General features: G+C 39.8%; 1 protein-coding gene and 1 long non-coding RNA gene across 4 annotated transcripts in view; both read right to left on the bottom strand.

Moving 5' to 3' along the window:
- Window positions 1-21,735, bottom strand: part of LOC121712881 (alpha-(1,3)-fucosyltransferase 7-like) — a 66,736-nt gene that overhangs the window by 40,550 nt on the left and 4,451 nt on the right. Inside the window, exons 2-3 of one of the 2 annotated variants that reach the window (XM_042096962.1) lie at window positions 16,289-17,428; window positions 7,783-7,793 (exon numbers count right to left, since the gene is read on the bottom strand). In XM_042096962.1, coding sequence (XP_041952896.1) covers window positions 7,783-7,793; window positions 16,289-17,428 — 1,151 coding nt within the window. Of the gene's footprint in view, window positions 1-7,782; window positions 7,794-15,098; window positions 17,429-21,735 lie in introns of those variants that run through there. The other variant, XM_042096963.1, reaches the window with a different exon arrangement.
- On the bottom strand, window positions 1,783-3,649 carry LOC121712906. 2 transcript variants are annotated; one of them, XR_006032688.1, is made up of 3 exons: window positions 3,503-3,649; window positions 2,750-2,832; window positions 1,783-2,539 (listed from the first exon to the last, which is right to left on the bottom strand). It is a non-coding gene; the product is annotated as an uncharacterized LOC121712906 (long non-coding RNA). The 2 variants fall into 2 exon arrangements; XR_006032687.1 differs by lacking the exon at window positions 1,783-2,539 and having other exon boundaries at window positions 2,746-2,832.

Here is a 21,735-nt window from a genome sequence, read left to right on the forward strand (position 1 = left end):
GATTTGGTGCTCTACATGGAGATGGGCCATGAACAACTACAAAACAATACCTGCAAAGTTGACATTAGTTTTGCCTGTTTTTGTGTCAATCCACAAAGAAAGACAAAATGGCGTGGCTGCAAAGTCACGCCTTGATTTGCCGCACCATGTGGAAATCTAAAAGAATAATACTGCTGTAAAAGGTCACCTATATATATATATATATCGGTATTGTTACAATCAGCTGATCTGTATACGGGAACTGTATAACACTAAAGGCGCTGGTATACTCCCATGGAAATAGCAGGCATCAAAATATGAAAGCACTTGAAATTTGCATCCAACCTTCCAATGCGCATATAATTCAATTTGAGGATGGTGGACTAACTCTAGATTCGCATAGGTTTGATGAAAATATCACAAGCATCAATAAATAGTTATGGTCAAAGTAACACAATTCTTCTTCGGTTTTCAATGTGCTGGGTAGCCAGTTTTCTTTGTAAACTGAAAATCATGTTTGGGTAGGAATAGCAAATCTGCATACTGCAATATCAGGCTTTTCATCCAGGCATCAGTATTGACAGTGAAACGATTCTATTATCCTATTATGTCCATGTATCGTCAAAATGAGTTTTGACATGATTTAAAAATAGAAGAACTGCATTGCGTGTGCAGCACAATCGCCAAGCAAGCAGTCCGCAGTCACCTAATTTGTAGGCAACATTACCATCTGTAGTATTTCCTCCACCACCGGTTGTACCCACTACCTCAATAACATGGGGCAGCATGATGGTAGCTCCTCCAATGAAAGAAATCACAGTGTGTGGTATGAAGTATATGTTCAATAACATAACATATTAAACAATAATAAAATGATATGGAAAAACACCTGGCTACACTTCACACTGTATAATAACATACACTTAAGTCCAACACTATACATACCAATAACGCAACCATTCTCTGTGCTGAAACGGACTGGCAGAAAAGACTACAGGCACCCAGGACCAGCCATAATAAATCTGACCTAAACTAAATCTCATCCTAAGCTGGCTATTAAAGTGCCTTTTAGGCTCACAAAAGTATAGCTTATAGCATACATATGGACACAGTCTAACAACTATTTTTAAGCGGCTTGGTTAAACTATTCAACCTATCACTTGCCTATAGTCATCACGCATGCACCTCCCTCTCCCCCTCCCTCTCGTGCACTCACACACACGATGGTAAAACATCCTCTTTGTCACAGGCCCCTTAACAACCACACAGCCCATTGAAAATTATTGTTCAGTTCTTGGATTAACATGATACACATGATGATGCAAGTTGATAGAGTAACAAAAGAAGAAAGTATAAGTAAGTATAAGTATATATACTCTTTTGATCCCGTGAGGGAAATTTGGTCTCTGCATTTATCCCAATCCGTGAATTAGTAAAACACACTCAGCACACAGTGTACACACAGTGAGGTGAAGCACACATTAACCCTGACCTGCAACAACAGCGGCGCTCGGGGAGCAGTGAGGGGTTAGGTGCCTTGCTCAAGGGCACTTCAGCCGAGCCTACTGGTTGGGGTTCGAACCGGCAACCCTCCGAAGTCCGAAGCGCTAACCAGTAGGCCACGGCTGCCCCCAAGAAAGAAAAGTTTGCATAATTAAATGCTTTTGAATTACATTTTTGCTGCATATCACATTTACTATCTACCCCCCCCCCCCCCCTTTGACAACTGAAATATCGGTGTTACATATCGTTTAGAGTCCTTTTTTTGTAATAATTGATATCAGTATCGGCTCTGAAAAAAAAACCCATAATGGTCAATCCCTACTCACCGCCCTGTGACACAATTTGCAGTGCCCATAGCTGAACAAGTGCAGCTGAATGGAGTTAATCGATGGCAACATTAAAAAGTTTTGCAATCATACATGATAATAAGATACACCAGTAGTAGATCATGTATGCTATGACTTACTTGATACCCTATACTAGCAGATTGGGAAGTGGATGGCGTGAAAGTACGACATTATAAAGGCAAAGAAAAGTTAAGGTTGTTTTCTGACATAGTACAATGAAGAAAAAATGGTGTTCTGAATACCGATTCTGTTGTCTCGTTTCTCTACGAGTTTCTCTGTTGGACGTTTCTCTAGCTGATGCATTTAACCGCAATTTGGATTACACTGTTATTTTTAAAAGGTGGATATTTTATCACAAAACAGACGTGTGTACTGTTTTCATACATGGCAGAATACCTAATCAATAGCTATTAGCACTTCTCCTGCCATGTTTTTGCACGATACTCCCACTTCACCTATTACCTTCCCATAAACGCATATGTATGAGTAAGAAAAGCACTAAAGCACTAAAAGCACTGCACTAATTTTGAGCTAATTCTTAGTACATCAGGCCCTCAGTGTGAAGACTGATAACAACAAAAAATATATAATCAATAATAACAACATACAGTAGACAACACCTGGAGATCTGTGGCTGCTGATACTGCTTCTACCTCTGGCTTGGTAGCTCAAGTGTCGATCCTGTTCATCTAAAAAACAAACCTACAAGACTGCTCCCCACCCATGTGGATTCAAACGTTGTAGAGATATTTCAAAGACTGTGTTAGTAAAGACATGTAATTGAGAGCTTGTGTGTTTAGGCGCACACCAGGGCCAGAAAACCAAGTATACCTAGGAGACATGAATGTACACTTTCCATGAATTTACATTTTGCATTGTGGTATGCATGGGAGTACACCAAGGGCTTGAGTCTTGCTTACCCTCTTCTGTACCTGCCCCCATTGTGACAGGTCATTCCTCCGCCTCCTTTGGGCCTGACTCCTTGGCCTGTGCTTCGACATTGCTGGGTAAAACACAATTAAAGTATAAAAAACATTAAAACATAAGTAAAATGACTTTTAAAAGTTTGGAATACCCAAAGCTATTGGAATGAATGGTTAGAAACTACAGGTTAAATACAAATAAACTGCATTATCCCAATAAGTGAAAAGGACTTTTGGTTTAGCACCCCAAGGAAGGAATATTGTTTCAAGGAGCTAAGTAATATGTGCAGTGATGGAAGTGTTTAAACTGTAGCTTTCTTTATGATGGGTAAAACTATTATCTATTATTATTATTATTATTATTATTATCAACTATTATTGTTATACCCCGCTAGTCTATACATGAGCATCTTACAGTAACCTGAAAACCAAAGTGACTTAATGAAATAATTCAGGCAAATATATAGGGCAGAATACTTGAATATCATTTTATTGAGTCTTACACATTCCAACACCATTATACTATTTTATATTATTTAAATAATTACACCAATTTGTCTTATTTTTTATCGTATCACGTGTGTTATTGGACTTGCTAATTAGCTAGCTAGCCATAGGCTTTTCTATTTTTGTCTACAAAAATAAAAAGTGCACTGGATTCCTGGCAAAATCTGCGTGATTCAATATGTTGTAAACACATGACGTTCAAGTGCTGTTTAAGACTAGTTTACTGATTTTAAAAAAACTTACCGTTTTCCATTTCTAACCGTGGTTATTGAAGGAATGTCGAATTGAATGAATACTGAAGGAGTTGAAGGAATGTCGAAAGACACGTCACTATGGCTTCCGCATTGAAGACGTGATTGAAGACTTATTCAGCCAATCAGAGCTATCGAAACTGCAATACCCAATCATAACCATTTGGGGTTCTGTCCCATATCTCCGGCATGTTTCATTTCTCTGAAAAACTGTAATTGACCTGTCGCTAAGCCCCGCCCCCCATTGTTACCGTGTGAAAACTCGGACAAACAAACCAGACTTGAATAGAAATACATTGTGGACAATACTTACAACCGGACCCGCGTCACACAGAGCAGGTTGTTTGCGCCATGCCCCTTTTGAGGGGAAAACATTCCCTCAGAACAAGCCAGAGTGAACCGGTAGACATGTACCAACCACACAGCTAAGAACCCCTCCCTGAGTTTCTTTTGCCTACCATGTCCTCAAAAAAATCCTGACAGAAGAAAATTATGGCTACAAGCCATAAGAAAAGACCGTATGACACTTCTGGTCACTGAGTGGGGTTGTTGCACCACTTCATACTCGGGAGACTGAAGGGACATGTTTTTATATTAATTGAATTAAGCTTTTGTAGGTATCTTTCACGGTCAACGACCGGCAAAGTGGTTATGTATTGAGTGGTCATATTGATTTGTGGTATTTTTTGTTATTATTTACTCCTGCGATTTCTGTACGAATTACGTTTATTGACCCTAATTTGCGTTGGAATTAATGAGAGGGGTTGTTTGTTTTCCCCCCGAAAGGGGCGGGAACGTTTGTCACGAGTCAAGTTCCCGGATGTGCCGGTCTAACGTATGGCAGCTGACAGTATGAAAGCAGACTTTGAGGACGTTTTGGTCGATAAAAGGATTTACTTTCCTCCAGAAGCTATCAAAAGGGACTTAATTATGCTATGGAGGGGTGTTTTCAAAACTTTAGAATACATACAAGGTGACAAGCAGTTGTGGCGAGTAGCCGTGCAAATCACCCCACTGACGTTAATGCTAGCTAGCTAGCTAGTGGAAGATTGATACTAAGATATGTTAGGTTACATTAATATTTGATGTAGTAAGAATATAGTAGTTGGTTAATGAGCATTTTCATCTTGGGATTTAACAGGGAACCTGTGCCCACGTTGTTGGCTTAATAGCCTACATTATGTCGAGCTGTTCCAAACGCGAGAGACGTCCTGTAGGCTACTGTTAATGAAAATAGGCTATAGCCTAGGGTGACCAGACGTCCCCAGTTTCCGGGGACAGTCCCCGGCTGGAGCTGTCCCCGGAAAAGTCCCCGGTTTTCACTGTGACTGACAGACCCGAAATTGGAATAAAAGAAAGAAAGAAAACACTGACCAGTTGCGCACCCTTCACGCACAGACTCAAGCCAGTCAAAGCAAGCGCTCAGCTCAGACCTCCAAGATGTTCTAGAATGCCCATATTTCTGGTAGGCTATTTCGATTGGTGGAATAGCAGCGCGGTAGAATCTTTGAAATCAAACCACTTGTGCGGGGGAATTATTAAACTATTAATCACGAACGTGTCAGCTGCTCAAGTCCAGGTTAAACTAAAATTGCGGAGAACCCGTCACACAGATAGCATATCATACGCAGATATCACGTGAACGGCCGGAATCTAAGCTTTCCAATGATATTAGCGCCAAATTGCTGTGATAAATGGTTTGCAGGAAAATTAACAATGAACTTATGTGACAACTAGTATCGGTAGGCCTACAACAAGCGGTTCCTGAGTAGGCTAGTCCGGTTTTGAAATTATAATGTAGGCCTATTCTCATGTAAACGATTTATGTCAGTACAAACATTTTTGTAAATTGTTTAGCCAGAGTAGGCCTATCCCACCATAATGGTTCTCATATTGCCAGATTCCAGACAATCACCTACAAATATGAATATAGCCTATATTTCTACTGGCATGCTTCCTAGTGACATTAAGACAAAAATATAAAGAAAAAAGCATGATACGTGAGTTATTTTTTTCTTGATATAAGACTGACAACACATAGGCCCTATTAGGCTACATAAGACAAATATTATCACATCATACATTCTCAGATATGGGTAAAGGACTATCTTGAAAAAAAGAAGATAGGCATTACAATGACCAAGATAACTAGCTAGATTAACTGTCTGAACAGCACTGCCACTATGATATAATTTCATGGAGTGCTGAAATGTAGCCAATACTATTTTGGACCATTTCTGAACTGTGAAACTGTGAAGAAAATATGCTTTGTGGATGGGCAATATCATAACTTATTGCAATATTATAACTATTCCAACTGTGTGTGCATGGTTAAAAAGTGGAAGTTTAGGCTACAGCACAAATATTTCCATCCATAGATAAGAATAATGAAGTCTAACCTCTGAATTTATTTTCAAAGTGCACCAGATTGATGCATTTAAACGTTAAAATATACCAACTTTTCTTACGAGGGAGCATGCCCCCGAACCCCCCTAGGGGGGCTTGTGGAGATCTAGTCTAGTGATGCCCCTGGGACAGTGTCCCCGTTTTAAGTTTACAATGATTAAAACATTACACGTTTTACGCTTCTCAACTGAAAATGTCCCCGGATTTTGTCTCAGAAATCTGGTCACCTTACTATAGCCTACCCCGTTTTCTAGCCTCTCGGGGTACCGGCTATCAGTATTACACGTCCCCCATGCAAAACGTTTGACCATGGTTATCCGTCGGGGTTTTTTGAGTTAATAAACTCCATAAATAACCATTAATTTGCCATTTTGTGTCTGCTCCCTGTTGTTTCCTATGGAGTTGTCCGAGCTGATGTCCGAGTCCTGTTCAGGCTGGACTGTCATTGGCTTATCAGCGTTCTAAGGGTGGCGCTCAGCGACAGGTCAATTCAGTGTGAATCAGCCTGCTTCCTTCTCATTGAAGGAATTTCAATTTTCTTCCAGACTGCAGGGGGCTCTGCTCTGCAAGTTACTGTCCAATCTCACGCTCTTCTGGCTCCTCATATTGTGCTCTGTTGTGAATATGCGAGCATTATCACTAGCAGTAGCAGTTCAAAAGACGAGAGTGAGTGACGGAGGCTGCATTCATCTGCTCTTCTCATTTCAGTTTAGAAGTTAAGTTAGCACAATGCATTTAATAAACATATCAATAGCCAGGCTACTCTGTTGCATGTTATTTTAACAATTGATGGGCATAACATATGACATATAACATCTCAATATTTTAACAAATATAAATTAATCATGTTTACAGTTAAGGTGTCGTTTAGTGTAATGTTGTTGTTGCATATATTGTACAAATAAAAAACAGAATCTACAGACTGACCAAACAATTATGTTGAGATTGCAAATGCAGTTTCATGATCTGAACAATAAAGCTTACTGTTACACCCCACCGTTAGGTAGTCCTTTAGGGGTGAACAAAAACTGTTTAAAATGTAATTTCCCATTGCCAACCAACTAAGCTGCTGACTAAGTTAGCAACTTTGGTTGTTGGAATGCAATTTCCCATTGCCAACCAACTAAGCTGCTGACTAAGTTAGCAACTTTGGTTGTTGGAATGCAATTTCCCATTGCCAACCAACTAAGCTGCTGACTAAGTTAGCAACTTTGGTTGTTGGAATGCAATTTCCCATTGCCAACCAACTAAGCTGCTGACTAAGTTAGCAACTTTGGTTGTTGGAATGCAATTTCCCATTGCCAACCAACGCAGAGGTAGAGAGGAGGGGAAAGAACAGAGAAAAAACAGCACTTGGAACACATGCAGCTGTAACAATACAGAGACACACACACACACTTACAAAAATAATTAATTTGTGATGACTGAACTATCTCCAATAGGGATGATCTTTACAGCAGCAGGAGTTCCCTGGTATGAGCCTTTGTAAACTGCTCCATATGATCCTCTTCCAATGCCATTATCATTGTTCACGGTTATTGTAGATACATCCACAAAATGAATTTTAAGGAGGTCTAGAAGTAGGAGAATATGCTAAAAGTTGTAGGTAAATTGAACCTTTTATTAAAACAATAAATTGCATGTTAATAGGGCACATGAATACCATCATCATGATATCCAATATTTTGTAAAGTTTCAGATCAATCAGTTAAGGCATTGTCAATTTCTGGCACATTTCCTGCTTTCTCAGGTGGTGGCACCATGCCAGGCAGGCCCATTTGGTGCCTGGATATCATCATAATCATAATATCTATTAATCTGAGAAGTTTCAGACCATTCATTCAATGCACTGTGACTTTATGACACATTTCCTGTTTATGTGGCGAGATATTAAAAGCATAAAAAAAATAATTATTTTGCTCTTTCAACATATTACAACATATCAAAAATCCCTTCACAATTTAACATCAGCAACATCTTGGCATCATGTTTGCCAAATTTGACATGAATCTGACAAACCGTCTAGGAGGACGTTAAAATTGACAGTCTGTGGGACACACCCGGGGCCAAGCCTCTGTAACTGAGTAGTATGCACTACGACTGATGTGTGTACCAAATTTCCTGTGTTTTCAACCATGGGAACCACCTCAAAGAAGGCAAAATCATGTCCTAAAAATAGTGAATAAGTAGAAGAAGAAGAAGAATCCTTAAAAATCAATAGGGCTTCGCACCTCGGTGCGCAAGGCCGTCCCGGGCCTGCACCTTCTAGTAGGGGGGCCTATGTGTCTAATTTGGGGGCCTGTGGGATTCGCATGTTAATTTTTGGAGAGTATTATATCTTTGTTCTAGGGGTTCTTAAGAGTAAAAAAAAAACATGTCTCCATTTTTTTTTGAAGGTTTTGAAGGACCCAAATCAAAGGTCAAATTCAGAAAAGGTCAAATATGGTGTTTTGTCCATAAACCTCACATTGCTGGTATTATAGCATAGGGTTTGGTGCCTACAAGGTGTGCAAAAGTGGGCCACATAAACAATACAACATTATAAAACATTTTTAGGCTGATGATTGATCTCTTTAACAAGAAATTGTGCCTAAAATTCTCGAAATTGTCTGCTAAAAAATAATACTTCAATATCAATACAATCAATTCATGCCTATTAGTGTGCTTGAGTGTAGGCCTAGCCTGCTCTGTCAGTTCTTGTCTACACCCATTCAGAGCACAAAGTGCAGAGATCTCTGTTAAATCAAGTTTAATAGACTTAATAGACTTTTACATAGTACCAGCTGAAGTCTGTAAGGCCTTCCGTAGCTTATGTAAGTGTGATGAAAAGAAAGGGTAAAGGATCAGATAGACAGACAGGTGTGTGTGTGTGTGTGTGTGTGTGTGTGTGTGTGTGTGTGTGTGTGTGTAAGAGAGAGAAAGAGAAAGAGAGACACTACCAGCATGGATGGATTATGAACTTTCAGGCCCCTGGGCCCAGATGTATTAAGGTCCATCCACTAATTGTTGCGGGGGACATTTTTAAAAATTTATTTGATGTGATTTCCTATATTCTGGTGCATTTTGGAGATGGCCAATACTTTAATTCAATCAGATTCATAGCCTATATGTTGATATGATGTGTTGATACTGAGGCAATGATTCCATGCAATGGCTTGGGCCCCCTGACTCCTTGTCTCCCCTGGGCTTGGGCCCGGTAGGCCCATGCAGTAATCCATCCCTGACTACCATTGACAGTTGGCTGATAGCTGGCAGTGATAGAATTTAGAATATCGAATAACCTGAAGCACATAGTGCTCTGTTCTTCATGGTTGGTGATATTAGTGACCTTCTAGCCTTCTACATTTGAGCAAGCACATTTTCATAGTCCATGGTGGCACAGTCTAGTTAGGTTATATTCTGAGGTGTGTCTTTCTGTTAGTCAGGTGATGGCACACATATTCTAAAAGAAACAGATTTTGGGCTATGTATCCAGTGGCAGATATGTGTGGACTGGTGAATGAACCATCACTAGAGACATATGCCAAATTTCTTGTTTTTGTCCATGAGAGAGTATAGAGATGGGGATCACAGATCAGCCAACGATTACATTGTTACAGTGCAGTTTGCAATCTTACAAGAGAACAAAGCAGTTTGGCACAGGAACTGCTACAAATCCACCTGTGACAGTGAGCATCTGCAGCATGCTAAGATTCGCTACTAGAAATCATGTGAAGCAGGCAGGACTCGGTGTCTTCAGAAATAAGTACTATACTTATACTTACTATAAGTAATATTTTGAAGTCAATGACTTTTAACAGGTAGCCAGTGTAAAGATGCTAGGATGGAGAAAATGTGTTCATATTTTTTTTGTGTGTGAGCAGCTGCATTTTGAATAAACTGTTAGCTCTTTAGACAGGTATTATTACAGCCAGCATAATAACATTGCAATAGCATTGCAATAGTCTATCCTTGAGATGACAAAACATTAATTTCTTGGCATCTGGTAAGGAGAAGGACTTCCTTATCTTTGAAATTTTCCTTAAATGGTAAAATTAAGTTTTGGTGATCTATTTTATGTGATTACTTAGTGCTAGGTCCTGGTCAATTATAACTCCCAGGTTTTTAACACTTGTGGATGAGGTCAGTGGAAGATCACTATATGTAGCCTGTGATGTGGATAGGATATCCCTCATCTTTTTGAACCTAAAACCATGACTTCTGTTTTATCTGAGTTCAAAAGCAGGAAATTATTCGTCATCAATGTCTTTATAGCTCTTATACATGTGTCAAGTTTGGCTAACGGGGTTAATTCATCAGGTTTTATGGAGAGGTATAGTTATGCATCATCTGCTAAACAACAGGGGCCCCAGTACTGAGCCTTGAGGCACTCCATATTTTACCATAATCTGGGTAGATGGTTAATTATGGACCTGTACAAATTGTTGACGGTTAGGAAGGTATGATCTAAACCAGGCGAGTGCTGAGTCTTTGATGCCTATCAAATTTTCAAGCCTAAGTAGTATGTCATGGTCTATGCTGTCAAAGGCAGCGCTGAGGTCCAGGAGGACCAGTATAGATACAAGGCTAGGTTTTTTGAGGGAGAGCTTAATAACAGATGTCTTAAACGACTGCGGTACATGCCCTGACAGAATTATTTATAATCTAGAGCAAAACATTATCCAGGAAGGGGAGACCAGTACAAATAGGGTTTAGTAGACTAGTTGTGGAGGTGACATTGTGGAGGTGAGATCTAATATGTTGTGTATATGTAAATGAATTAAATATTGTTTGAGGTCTCATCTGTGATTTTGCTATCTTTCAGCAATGGAGTTTGTGTATTTGGTGAAACTGATTGGTTATTGATCTTAATTGTTTGACATACAATCATAATACTGACATACAATCATACTGTTGAAAATAAAATAACTGTTTTGTGAACTTTATTCAACATAGCCAGTGATTTCGGCAATATTTATGGTGTTAATTATAGTGAAATATACAATTTCACAAAAATAGGGTTAAAACAGGTTAAAAAAAATGGAGACATAATTTTTCTCCATGTTCAATGACCTCTAAAGACAGTCCAACCATTCTCCAAAAATTAACATTTCAATCCCACAGAAACCACATAGGCCCCCTGACTATTCTGTGCTCAGGCCCTAATTAAACTATGTTTAAGGCTATACATACTGTACATACTATAGCTGTCGTGTTACTGTATTATTTACGTTGATGCCACACACCATTAAGCAGGTGTATATTCCATAACCTGCGCAATATAATATTACATGTGTATATATATATATTATTTATATAGAATGTCTATGTATACTCTCTGTACATAACTGCACAGAATAATGTACTCAACCTGCACTTTGGTATTTAATGCTTCTTTTGCACTTCTGGTTGGATGTCAACTATATTTCATTGGCTCTGTACCTGTATTCTAGCCTGATGAGCCAGACCCACATTAAAATGTAGGGTCTGGGCACTCACCGTTGGCAGTGCTCAGTCCGATGGGCGGGATAATCGGTTGTATTTCAAATTCTCTCTGCATGCAATAGGACAGCACTACAACTCATGAGTCCCATGCGTTTTCCCACCAGCAGAGCTAGTTGGCTAGTTCAAACTTTTGCCAACTTAAAAAAAAGCTTAACTCGTGTCACGCTGTTCGCCAACTGCAATGTCCATCTTCTTTGTTTTCAAGTAGCAGGGAATTCAAGCCAAACCGTTGCAACTCTGCCATCAATCAATATGTTAAGCCCGCTTAATGTCTCTACACGATGTGATTGGCCCTATCGAAGTTTAATTTTTCCAGCTCGCAAGCCAACGGAGAGTTGCTAGACTAGCCCGGGCAGCAAATTACATTTGCGTCTAGATTTCTAGGCTACCTGTACTCTGCTAAATAACAATAAAATCTAATCTAATCTAATTACATGGCCAGTTTAGCCTAGAAATCTAGACGCACCCTAGCGGCAGCAAATTTAAGAGATAAAGAGAGAGACATGTCACAGGCTGAATTGGCTCTTCTAGATGAGCCGGTTTCCCCTGTCCTGCTACCCATCACCCTGCACTGGGCGTGCGCCACGCCCCCTGCACCCACTCCCTGGCTCTCCTGTGAGCTCTGCTGTTGGCACACCTGTGGCTGATGAGTGGATCAGCTACACAGGAAATTTGAATAAAAAAATCAAATTGAGGAGAATTTTACTCTATGCCAGATAACATGTGGTCCATCTCTGAAAAGAGTAAAAGTTACTCTATGCCAGATAACATGAGGTCCCTCTCTGAAAAGAGTAAAAGTTACTCTTTTGATAGAGCTGTTTTTCCAGAGTCAATTTTCTTCAATTCAGTAATATTATTTTGCTCTTTTTGGTGATATTTGTTTAAAAATATCTTAAAAATAGCTGTTGTGTTACTGTGTTATTTACGTTGATGTCACACAACATCAAGCAGATGACTATCCACAACACACTTGACCTATGGGTTGAGATTGAAGTCTTAGTTATTGCCGTCTCAGATGTAGTGAGTATGTTGTGATGGGCAGTACTGACATTGTGAATTTAAGGATTATGTTTCACAATTACTAACATTCTGTAGTCATCTTATGCAAGTCATAGAAATCCAAACCTAAACCTAAAATCAGTTAACCCAAGTTCACCTCCCGACCATAAGAGGGGGTAGTACAGTCACTCAATGTAAACATATAGTGCGTCTGTATCTCCCCCTTAAAGGCATGATACAGATGCACAGTGCAAAACACTCTATCACACAGTTGGGATATCCAATTTTGTGACACTTACTCAAGTAATCAGGTCAAACTCCAATAAGCCAAGAAAGAGAAGACTTGGATTTTTCAAAAATCTCCTTCATATTTTGAGAAAGGGCTTCTTCTTAATGGTAGTTCTGACCATACTCTTGTGGCAGGACGGCCACTAGTACCACTGTTTAACCCTCACTGAGGCCCCCAAACTCAGAATGACCAGTGTGCTATAAGAAGTTACCCCAAAGCAGGCCACTCAATCAAATGAATGACAGAGATGCAGGATTCCCCAAATACAATCAGTTTATTGATTTCAATTAAAAATCGAGTCAACAGTTTTAAAAGAGCACTATGGCCCTTTCAATAAATAGGCAACAATGTAACCAGGCAAAATGGCTTCCACAGTTTTCAACCCCAAACTACAAACCAAACAAAAGCAAAGTGTCACTCACATTAAACCCACACAGATACCATGTTTATGTGTGGACCGATACTGTATAAGAATCAAATAAAATTAAAAAAACACCCAAACCCCAAAATAAAGCAAACAAAGAGAAAACTGTAACCCCGTACAAGATGCCCCCCTATCTGTAGATGTCATTTGTCCCAAGCCAGTACCGAGGCTACAGTGCTCAAATAATAAACTAAATGAATCTATATCAATGTTTCCCATACATTGACTTACTTGCAATATCAACATTGACCACCACACAATGAATTTCCAGGTTGTACTAAATTGTGCTTAAATCTGGTTAGCATCATAACCACACTGTGCTAATTTGTTAAAAACTGTTGTAGGCCTATTCAAGTTAATTCTGCAAACCAACCACCACAAATGGAATTCAATTCTGTGGCAAACACTGTATATTATACTAATTAAATCAATATTAACAACAAACAAAACATGAAACGGTAATGACTAGCATGCCATTCATCATTCAGCACACAGACAGAGGATACCATAGCCACCAAATGAGAGTATACCAGAGTCATACGTACACCATAGTAATTTATTGATATGCCAAATAATGTCCTGCTTTTTGGTGTTATGGAAATGGTCACCCTAGTCCGAAGCTAGTCAAGAACTCCCGCAGCCTACTCTCTAAGACACCACCGTGGGGGAAACACCTTCAACAGGCACGTTTCCCCTACGAAACGTGAGCTGAAACATTCAGCCCAACGGCAACAAGGATCACGCTGATAAAGGTGCCACGCCCCCATTTTCATTGCAATTAGGGATCATCCTACTACACTCTGATAATCAACACAATAATATTGCCCATCCAGGGTGCGATTTGTAGGGGGGGATGGTGAGGATTTTCCCCCCCTCTGGTTTTCCTATTCCTACCTCTGCTAAATTATTTTTTATCCCCGGTGGGGACAACATTTATCCCCCTCTGCCCCTCATATTGATTAATGCTACTTCATATAAGTAAAGCGCTGCAACGTGAGAACAGTCTAGTAGGCTAGCCTACATAATAATCTGACATCAGAAACGCACAATCACCGTCAGCACTCATGCTGCTGACACAGTGGCTGCATGATAACTTAATTTGGCCTTGATCGTGCAGGACATTTCAGAATGTCGAGTGTGTAATCCATCATAAATGGCTAGTTTCAATGGAAAAGTTAGCTGGACAAATGAAAGAAAATGAGAAGGATTCAGTGAAGCATAATAATGTTTTAGAACCTTCAAAATTAGAAAACTGATGCAACGGAGATGGAGGACAACTGCAGGTAGAGAACGTAGGCCTATTGTCCGAAGCAACTTACATTAAATGAGGAGATATTTGCTGAATGTCACAAAAAGTGTTACAGAAATTGCTTGGCATCGCTTATTCAATGGCTCTCTACCAGAACACCTGTAGGCTAGTTTGCGGAGGACGAACAAGAAAGCACTCGTTATAGAAATAGAAGCTTCATGGTCTTTATGTTCTGGTACGTAAATTATTTTCATAAAACTTCAAGTTGCCCTGTAACTTTACTCTCCAAACTCTTCACTGCACTGTAGGCAATTAACTGACAGTATGATAGGCTATTTATTTTCTGTAGGCTACAATAAACACATTTATTTTTTCAACTTTTGCAATATTATGCACGTAGCCTACGCAGCGTGTAGCGCAATTTGTAGGCTATTTGGTTACCAACTAACACTGTTAGCCAATTCACTAACTTAAGACTTCAGTGCCATCATATACAACGTTTTTTAAACAACAAATACAGAAAGGATGGAGGCAGCAAAAGTAGAGGAGTCATTTCATTTCAGATGGGGCAAGAACAAGGTGAATTTGTATGCTTGTCAAAACGTAGTCCTACCCTGCATTAGAGGAGCTGATCATCATACCAAGCACACTCGCTGTTTAAAGTCATACACCACGGTAAACTAAAACTAAAATGTTACAAAGGTGGCAAAAATAATATAGGGTATTATTAGCCATGACATTACTAGGCTATGAATCGTTCCTTCATCCCCCCCCCCTGGTTTTTACACAAATCGCACCCTGTGCCCATCCACATATCTTGAGACGCCACAATAAACAGTTTAGAGAAAAAATAAACATTAGAACAACAAAGTCCATAGTCAACACTAGTCAAAGCTAGTCTCTTTCAGTTAAGAACCCTATCTGAAATCAAGCCTTGCCTAACCTTTATGGACTCTATATGTTGGCCTCAGCCAGGCCTCCCTTTCCCATTTGCAATTGGTTCAAAAAGCAGCAGCTCACCCCTTAACTGGTACCTGTAAGCAAGAACACATTTCTCTCATCTTAGCCTCCCTTCACTGGCTCCCTGTTCACCATAGGATTCATTTTGAGATTTTGCTAATGACCTTTAAATTCTTGACTGTCAAAGCCCCCACCTATATCTCTCAGACAAATTACACAAATACTCTTTGGTCAACTGTTGTTTTTTAAAAAGTGCTATATAAATAAATTGACATTGACAAAGTACCATTTTCTCATAATCCCTAGAAGCAACTCACTAACTGAATATCTTAATGTCAATTTGATGTCTTGCAGCACTGTGCAGATCTGGCTGAGTGTGATGCATGCTGGGCTTGTTTGCGTTGTGTAAAAGGTCAGCATGCATCTGCACAGTTCTGCAAAAGGTCCAATAAGCCTACTGTTTGGTGTAAACATTGGAGTGTGTGTGTGTGTGTGTGCCTTTGAGATAGCTGGCTAGAAATTTCCCCTCTGCACAATCTATCTTGCGAGCTACTGTATGTGAAGTGGCAGCTAGACTAAGCTAATAATGTTTACCTGATTTTTAAAAGCAAATTTGATTATTTTCAACTTCCCTGGAAGTGCTTTCATTAAACAGCCATCTGTTTGCCATGTCTCAGTTCGTCTTAACCGGGTTAAGGGGTTGTGGGTAACTTTAATTGACATCTCAAGGACAATATAGTAGCCTAATAATACTAAAGTAATAATTGACTGAATTTGTGTCAACTTGCCCTATTTCAAAGAGTATTGGCTACTATGTATACCTGAGCAGTTATTGAACAAACACTTTCTAAAAGAACACAGAAGGTGCCAATATGTCTTAAAGTGCCTTAAAGTCAAGTGAGATTGCATAGGCTACCAGTAGCCCTTTTAAAAAAAAAAAAAAAAAAAAAATTCTTCCAGCTTTCATTGCCAATTCCAGCCATGTAAGTCCTGATATATCTTTGATGTAGGCAAACTGCTAAGAATTGGGCAGACATTGCACAGTCTCTCCACCAATCCTCTATACCCACCAACGGTATAGTTCAGACGCCAGGCGAAGTAGGTGGCGTAGCGCTCTTTATCTGCAGCCAGTGTCTTCATGAAGTGGCCCAGTTCCTCTACTGTGCTGAAGTCATTCACATGGATGAAGGAGTTCTTTGGCAAGACTGCCTCGTATTGTTCCCGTGGCGGGCCTAAAACCACTGGTATGGCACCACCCTTAAAAGCGTTTGACCAAACTTTCTCCGTGATGTAGTCTGTAGCAACGCTGTTCTCAAAGGAGAGGTAGAAATAGTAACGAGATATTGTGGGTAGGACAGTATCAGCAGAGATACGTTTATTTCTTGCTCCTCCATACACATCCACCGGGATGACATTTTTCAGCTTGTTGTACACTTGTGTCCTCAAATGTCTAGCCTTGAAGTTGCTCACTATCCAACAGGCCAGACCAGTTTTGCCCTTTGGTATGAAGTCATCAACAGTTGTGCCAATAGGAGCTTTGCTTGGCACAAGCCAGCCATACGGCGCGTAAATGTCTGAGTCCCGGCGATAACACATGGTGTAGTTGAAGTGACCGGCGAGGGGCCTCATATTTCCATTGTGCGGTGGACTCTCCAAGGATAGCCAAACCCATTTCTGGGTTTTTGGCCGAGTCAGATTCAGTGGTAACGTACGCCTTCCAGTGACCAACTCACGGTTGTGGAAGACAACCAGGTCTGCTTTGGGGAACCAGGACTGATTGGTCACTAAGACACAGTCGGTAATGCCATATTTATCATTGCAATAACTGGCAGCTACTCTGGTATTTCCACGAAAGGGATAATACCACAGCAGAATGATGGTAGGCCTACTACTTTTGATGGGTTTTAGTGTGGTAGAATCTGACCAATTTGTCCAACTGATGACCTTTGCCTCCTGCATCTGGAAGTGAACTGGTATTGGATGGGAAGGTTGTAATGTTGGCCATAGGGAATACTGCCCAACAAGAATAATGGAACCAACAACAATAATGGCAAGGATCTGCTTGCTCAGACGTTTGGTGCTGTTGGCTTGTTCACATTTATCTTGCCTGAAAAAAAAAAAAAAAAAAAAACAGTCAGTTGTGTTGTTAAAGTCAAAGACAGCAACTTGATTCTTACCATGTACAAAACAGTATCTGTTAGACAAGTAAATCCCATTGCATAATACTTAACAAAAGTAACCAAGCAAAATACACACCTTAGCCTACATATCGCCACCTACACCACAACATAAATCCCCCCAAATCTACAGTAAGCTAATCAGTCTACATGAAAGTTGGAACACTGGATATTATCTGCAGGCTTTTTCAGCATGACCACACCTATTCAAATCATGCACATCGAGAAAACAATATGGTGTCCTCAACTGCGATAGAAAAGCTTCCTTCTTGTAATTTCATTGAAGGAGAATAGTAATGGAGAAAGAATCCAGAATGAGCGGTCCTTGCATTGGGGGGTGCACGTGATAAGGCCTAAGGAAGCATAGTAGCCAGCTGATCAAGGACGTAGGCTATTTATATATTTATATTCATATTGTAACAACTGAGGCAACAAGATTCAAATCAGTACATTTATTGGGTCGATCAAAATGAGAAGCTTGGAATGTTCTGGCGATTTTTTTTCTATGTGCAGATCACTGTCCTTCAACATCACCATCTTGCTCCCTTTGATGAACATATAGGCTAGCAATGATCCATTCGGGGAGTGGCAAAAAATGCTGCCAGCATGCAGTAGCCTAGCTTGTTGAGTGTGTGGTGGCCTCGTGTGCCTGGGTTTTCATTTTTAACTTGAATAATGACTAATTGAAATTACAATATTGAAATTCAAACCCTCATTGTATATTTGATTATTTTTTCCACAAAATGCTTCAATATTTGTGCTTTATTTTTCTCTGGGAAGTACTGTTTTAGGTAAAGGTCTTCAAATCCGTTTTTTGATCACTGTTTCAACCTTGAAAATCAAGTGAACAGAAGGTACACGGACCCAAAACAAAAACACGAGGGAATTTCCCATTTTGTTATTACAGATATAAGGTCGTTTTTCAATTTTCGTTTCGAATTTGAAAATCAAATGAACAGAAGGTACACGGACGCAACAGCTGTAATCCTAGGTCAAAATGGTCCTGAAATCCACTCTCTCTTCAATCTGGTGTCTGTCAGGAACCGGTGGGACGAACGTGTTTTGTCTTTTTCCCGTCTTTTGAAGTAGGAATTACACCCAGGCACACAGCAGACATTCGTGACTGATACAATCAGGGGCGTCGCTAGCTATTTAAAACATTCTGGGCTAGAGCCCAGAACTTAGAGACCTTTTTATCCGGGGGTTCGGGGGTTTCTCCCCTGAGAGATTTTGAAAATCGGGCTGATGAACATGCAATTTTAACCTACTTTGAGAATGAAAAGGAAGGCCAATTGTAATGACTCACGTCACGGCATTCTGAATATTTTGATGTTTAAAGACCGTGTAAGGAGAACGTCTCTTCTGCCAAAGTGCACCACATACAACACCCAAAATATGACATTAAAATAGCCTGTAGAATAAACATCGTCATGCACCTCTGTCAAGTGCACAGGTGTGAGCGTTCGTCTCGGGATAAACATTTGGACGTCATCACCTTCAATTAATGGGCTATGGGTGCCTTGAAAGCAATGCATTTGGGTTGTGTAGGCTATCACAAACTTTTTCCCAAAGAAAAAGTTCCATTCTGTCAAAATCAAGCCCAACATGCATTGCTTGGAAGCCCCCTCAAACGAGGTCAGGTTTACCATATTTACTGCGCATGTGATTCAATAGTAAATCACGATATATTGAAACTGAGCTGATCGAAATGTCCTCCTGGGTTGCGGGAGATGATGACACACTGTGAGTTTCCACTTCTTGTCCCTGCTCTGCCCTTTTTTTTCTCTAAAGAAACTTCTAATATCCATTTGTCCTTCTGTACACTTATTTCGCTAAGGCTAGTTAGTCTAAGCACGAAACAGCAATGCGTAATAGCGTAGAGGAGAATTGAAATTGCAACATTTTGCAACAAATGATTCTAAACTGCCCAGATCACGTCAAATTTTCTTGCGCTGCTGTTAATGCACACAATGGACACAAACACAAAAGTCTCTTCTACGGGGCTATTTATTTAATTCACGAGTTTTTGTTGTTGTTGACGGCCCATAGATCCGGGGCTATAGCCCCGAATGCCACCGCCGTCATGCTATCCGGCAAAAGATTCTTTGGACGCCGCTATTTATGGATTTCCGGCTCCCATTGACTTACATTGAACACATGTAAACAAAACGTCAATTATGTGCTCAAACTAACACCGCTGACTTATGAAAACCACCATTCCACTTTGATACGAAACTACATAATTGTACAACATTTATACAACAAAAATCACAGAATTTGGATCAAGTAATGTGGAGAAATCTTATGCAAAGTGTCAACCCCTAACAATGTGCCCATTGCCCAAATTTATGGTCGACTAATGTCGAATGTCAGAGTAATGACATTGAAAAAGGTACCTTAATGATACACTTTAATTTATAAAGGTACGAAGTATAAAAAGAAAAACACAATTTATCAGATGGATTACCCAAATAATTTGTAACAAAGTGTAACATTTATTCGAGGGCACATCTATTCCCAGAACTATAATGGGTGTTAAATATTCCACAACCACTAGATGGCAGCATGACACAGCACATAAAGTACACCTACGTGTCGCTGCGACCTGAAGGATGGCGTGGTTGAATATCCACTTCTCCTGCACTTCGGGTCTAATAGCGGGTGAATTGTATGACCACCAGATGACGCCATTTCACTGCACCTCGGGCCTAATAGCTGCTGTAACTTCGTTTAAGTAATAAGCCTCGAGGAGCCGACGGTTACACTTGTTTTATGGGCGTTGTTAGCCACGCTGCGCAAGCCGGGTAGGCTACAGAAGAAGCCAATAGGCTACAGTCGCGTGTGTTTGTGGTGATTTATTCCATGTATTAACAAAATAATAATGTAACATTAAAAAAATAGCCTTAGATAAAAAAAAAAACTAAATAATTACACCAAAAAAGTAAAGAAGCTTTATCATTGATATATAAGCTTACTGAAAAATCAAATATAGGCCTAGCCTACAATTGTGTTGCACAGACAATATGTCCTACAGATAATCACAACAGTAAGAAGAACATAGGCTAACCTAAGTCATGACGACACAAGGGCTTAAGTCTCATGTTGGCCTATGACTACGTAGCCTAGGCTACCAAGCACGTCTGTGTCTGCGACAGTGAAATAGCTCCAATATTAATTGTGTCGCCAATAAATATATGCTAACATGAATCTCATCAGTCACCTATAGATAAGGGTTAGGCTATAACATATGTAGGCTATAATGTAAAAATAGGGTCATATCATATAATGTTGACTTATTAAGATGGGGGAGAGAGCTGGACATATTACACTGAACTAACTGTTCATTGTTGAAAATCAATCAAAAGTTTGTAGTTGATCCGGATGTCATTGGTCGCAAGGACTGTTAATGGGTGTATCCACAATTGGGACCTTGTTACAAGTTGGTCTTTCAGCTGCTAATGCAATCAGTGGCCGTCAGAAAACATGTTAGACAACTGAGGAATGAGATGCCACACATAAAATGTACAGTCAAACAGAACCCACAAACATCAGTGGGAATCAACCAAACACTGCAGGGAACCATGTTATTGTCAATCAGCACTCTGCCATGCTAAATCAGACCCTGCTTATGTTTGTGCAGAGCAGAACAGATATTTGTAGATATGGTGCAGGACCTGTTAAGAGAGATTGGCAGCTCAGTCTCCCTCATATTAGTCCCTACGGTGAACGATGTAATAGCATAGTGCTGCTGCTTCTGATGTGCAAGACAAGACAGGGTATATATTCATAATGTGACAGGCAGCATGTATTTATCATTATGTTACAACCTCTGCACAACTACTATTGATGTTAGAAGAACAAAACAATACATCTTCAAATGTTCATTGCTTATTACATGTGTTATAAAAACAAAATCCTTGTCTGATTTCTGTGTTTTTGCATGCATCTGTCTACAGGGGTGTAAAGACATATTTGTTCACCATGCACTTAGGCTGTTCTGAGTCATTGTTTGTATGTTATAGTATTTGTTGATTTCCATTTATTGCCCATTGATATTGCATTCACATTATTGTTTATTATTGCTATTCTCCTTATTAATGTAGTGTCACCAACATTTAAAATAATATCAACTGACATTGTTATTCATAGCCATATTTATTCTGCTCTTATAAGGTAATACAGTGCACATATTTATATTTCATTTATACTACTCTAAACCACCTTCTGAAAATCAACT

The sequence above is a fragment of the Alosa sapidissima genome, chromosome 7 (assembly GCF_018492685.1).
Source record: "Alosa sapidissima isolate fAloSap1 chromosome 7, fAloSap1.pri, whole genome shotgun sequence".
In the NCBI taxonomy this organism is placed as follows: domain Eukaryota; kingdom Metazoa; phylum Chordata; class Actinopteri; order Clupeiformes; family Clupeidae; genus Alosa; species Alosa sapidissima.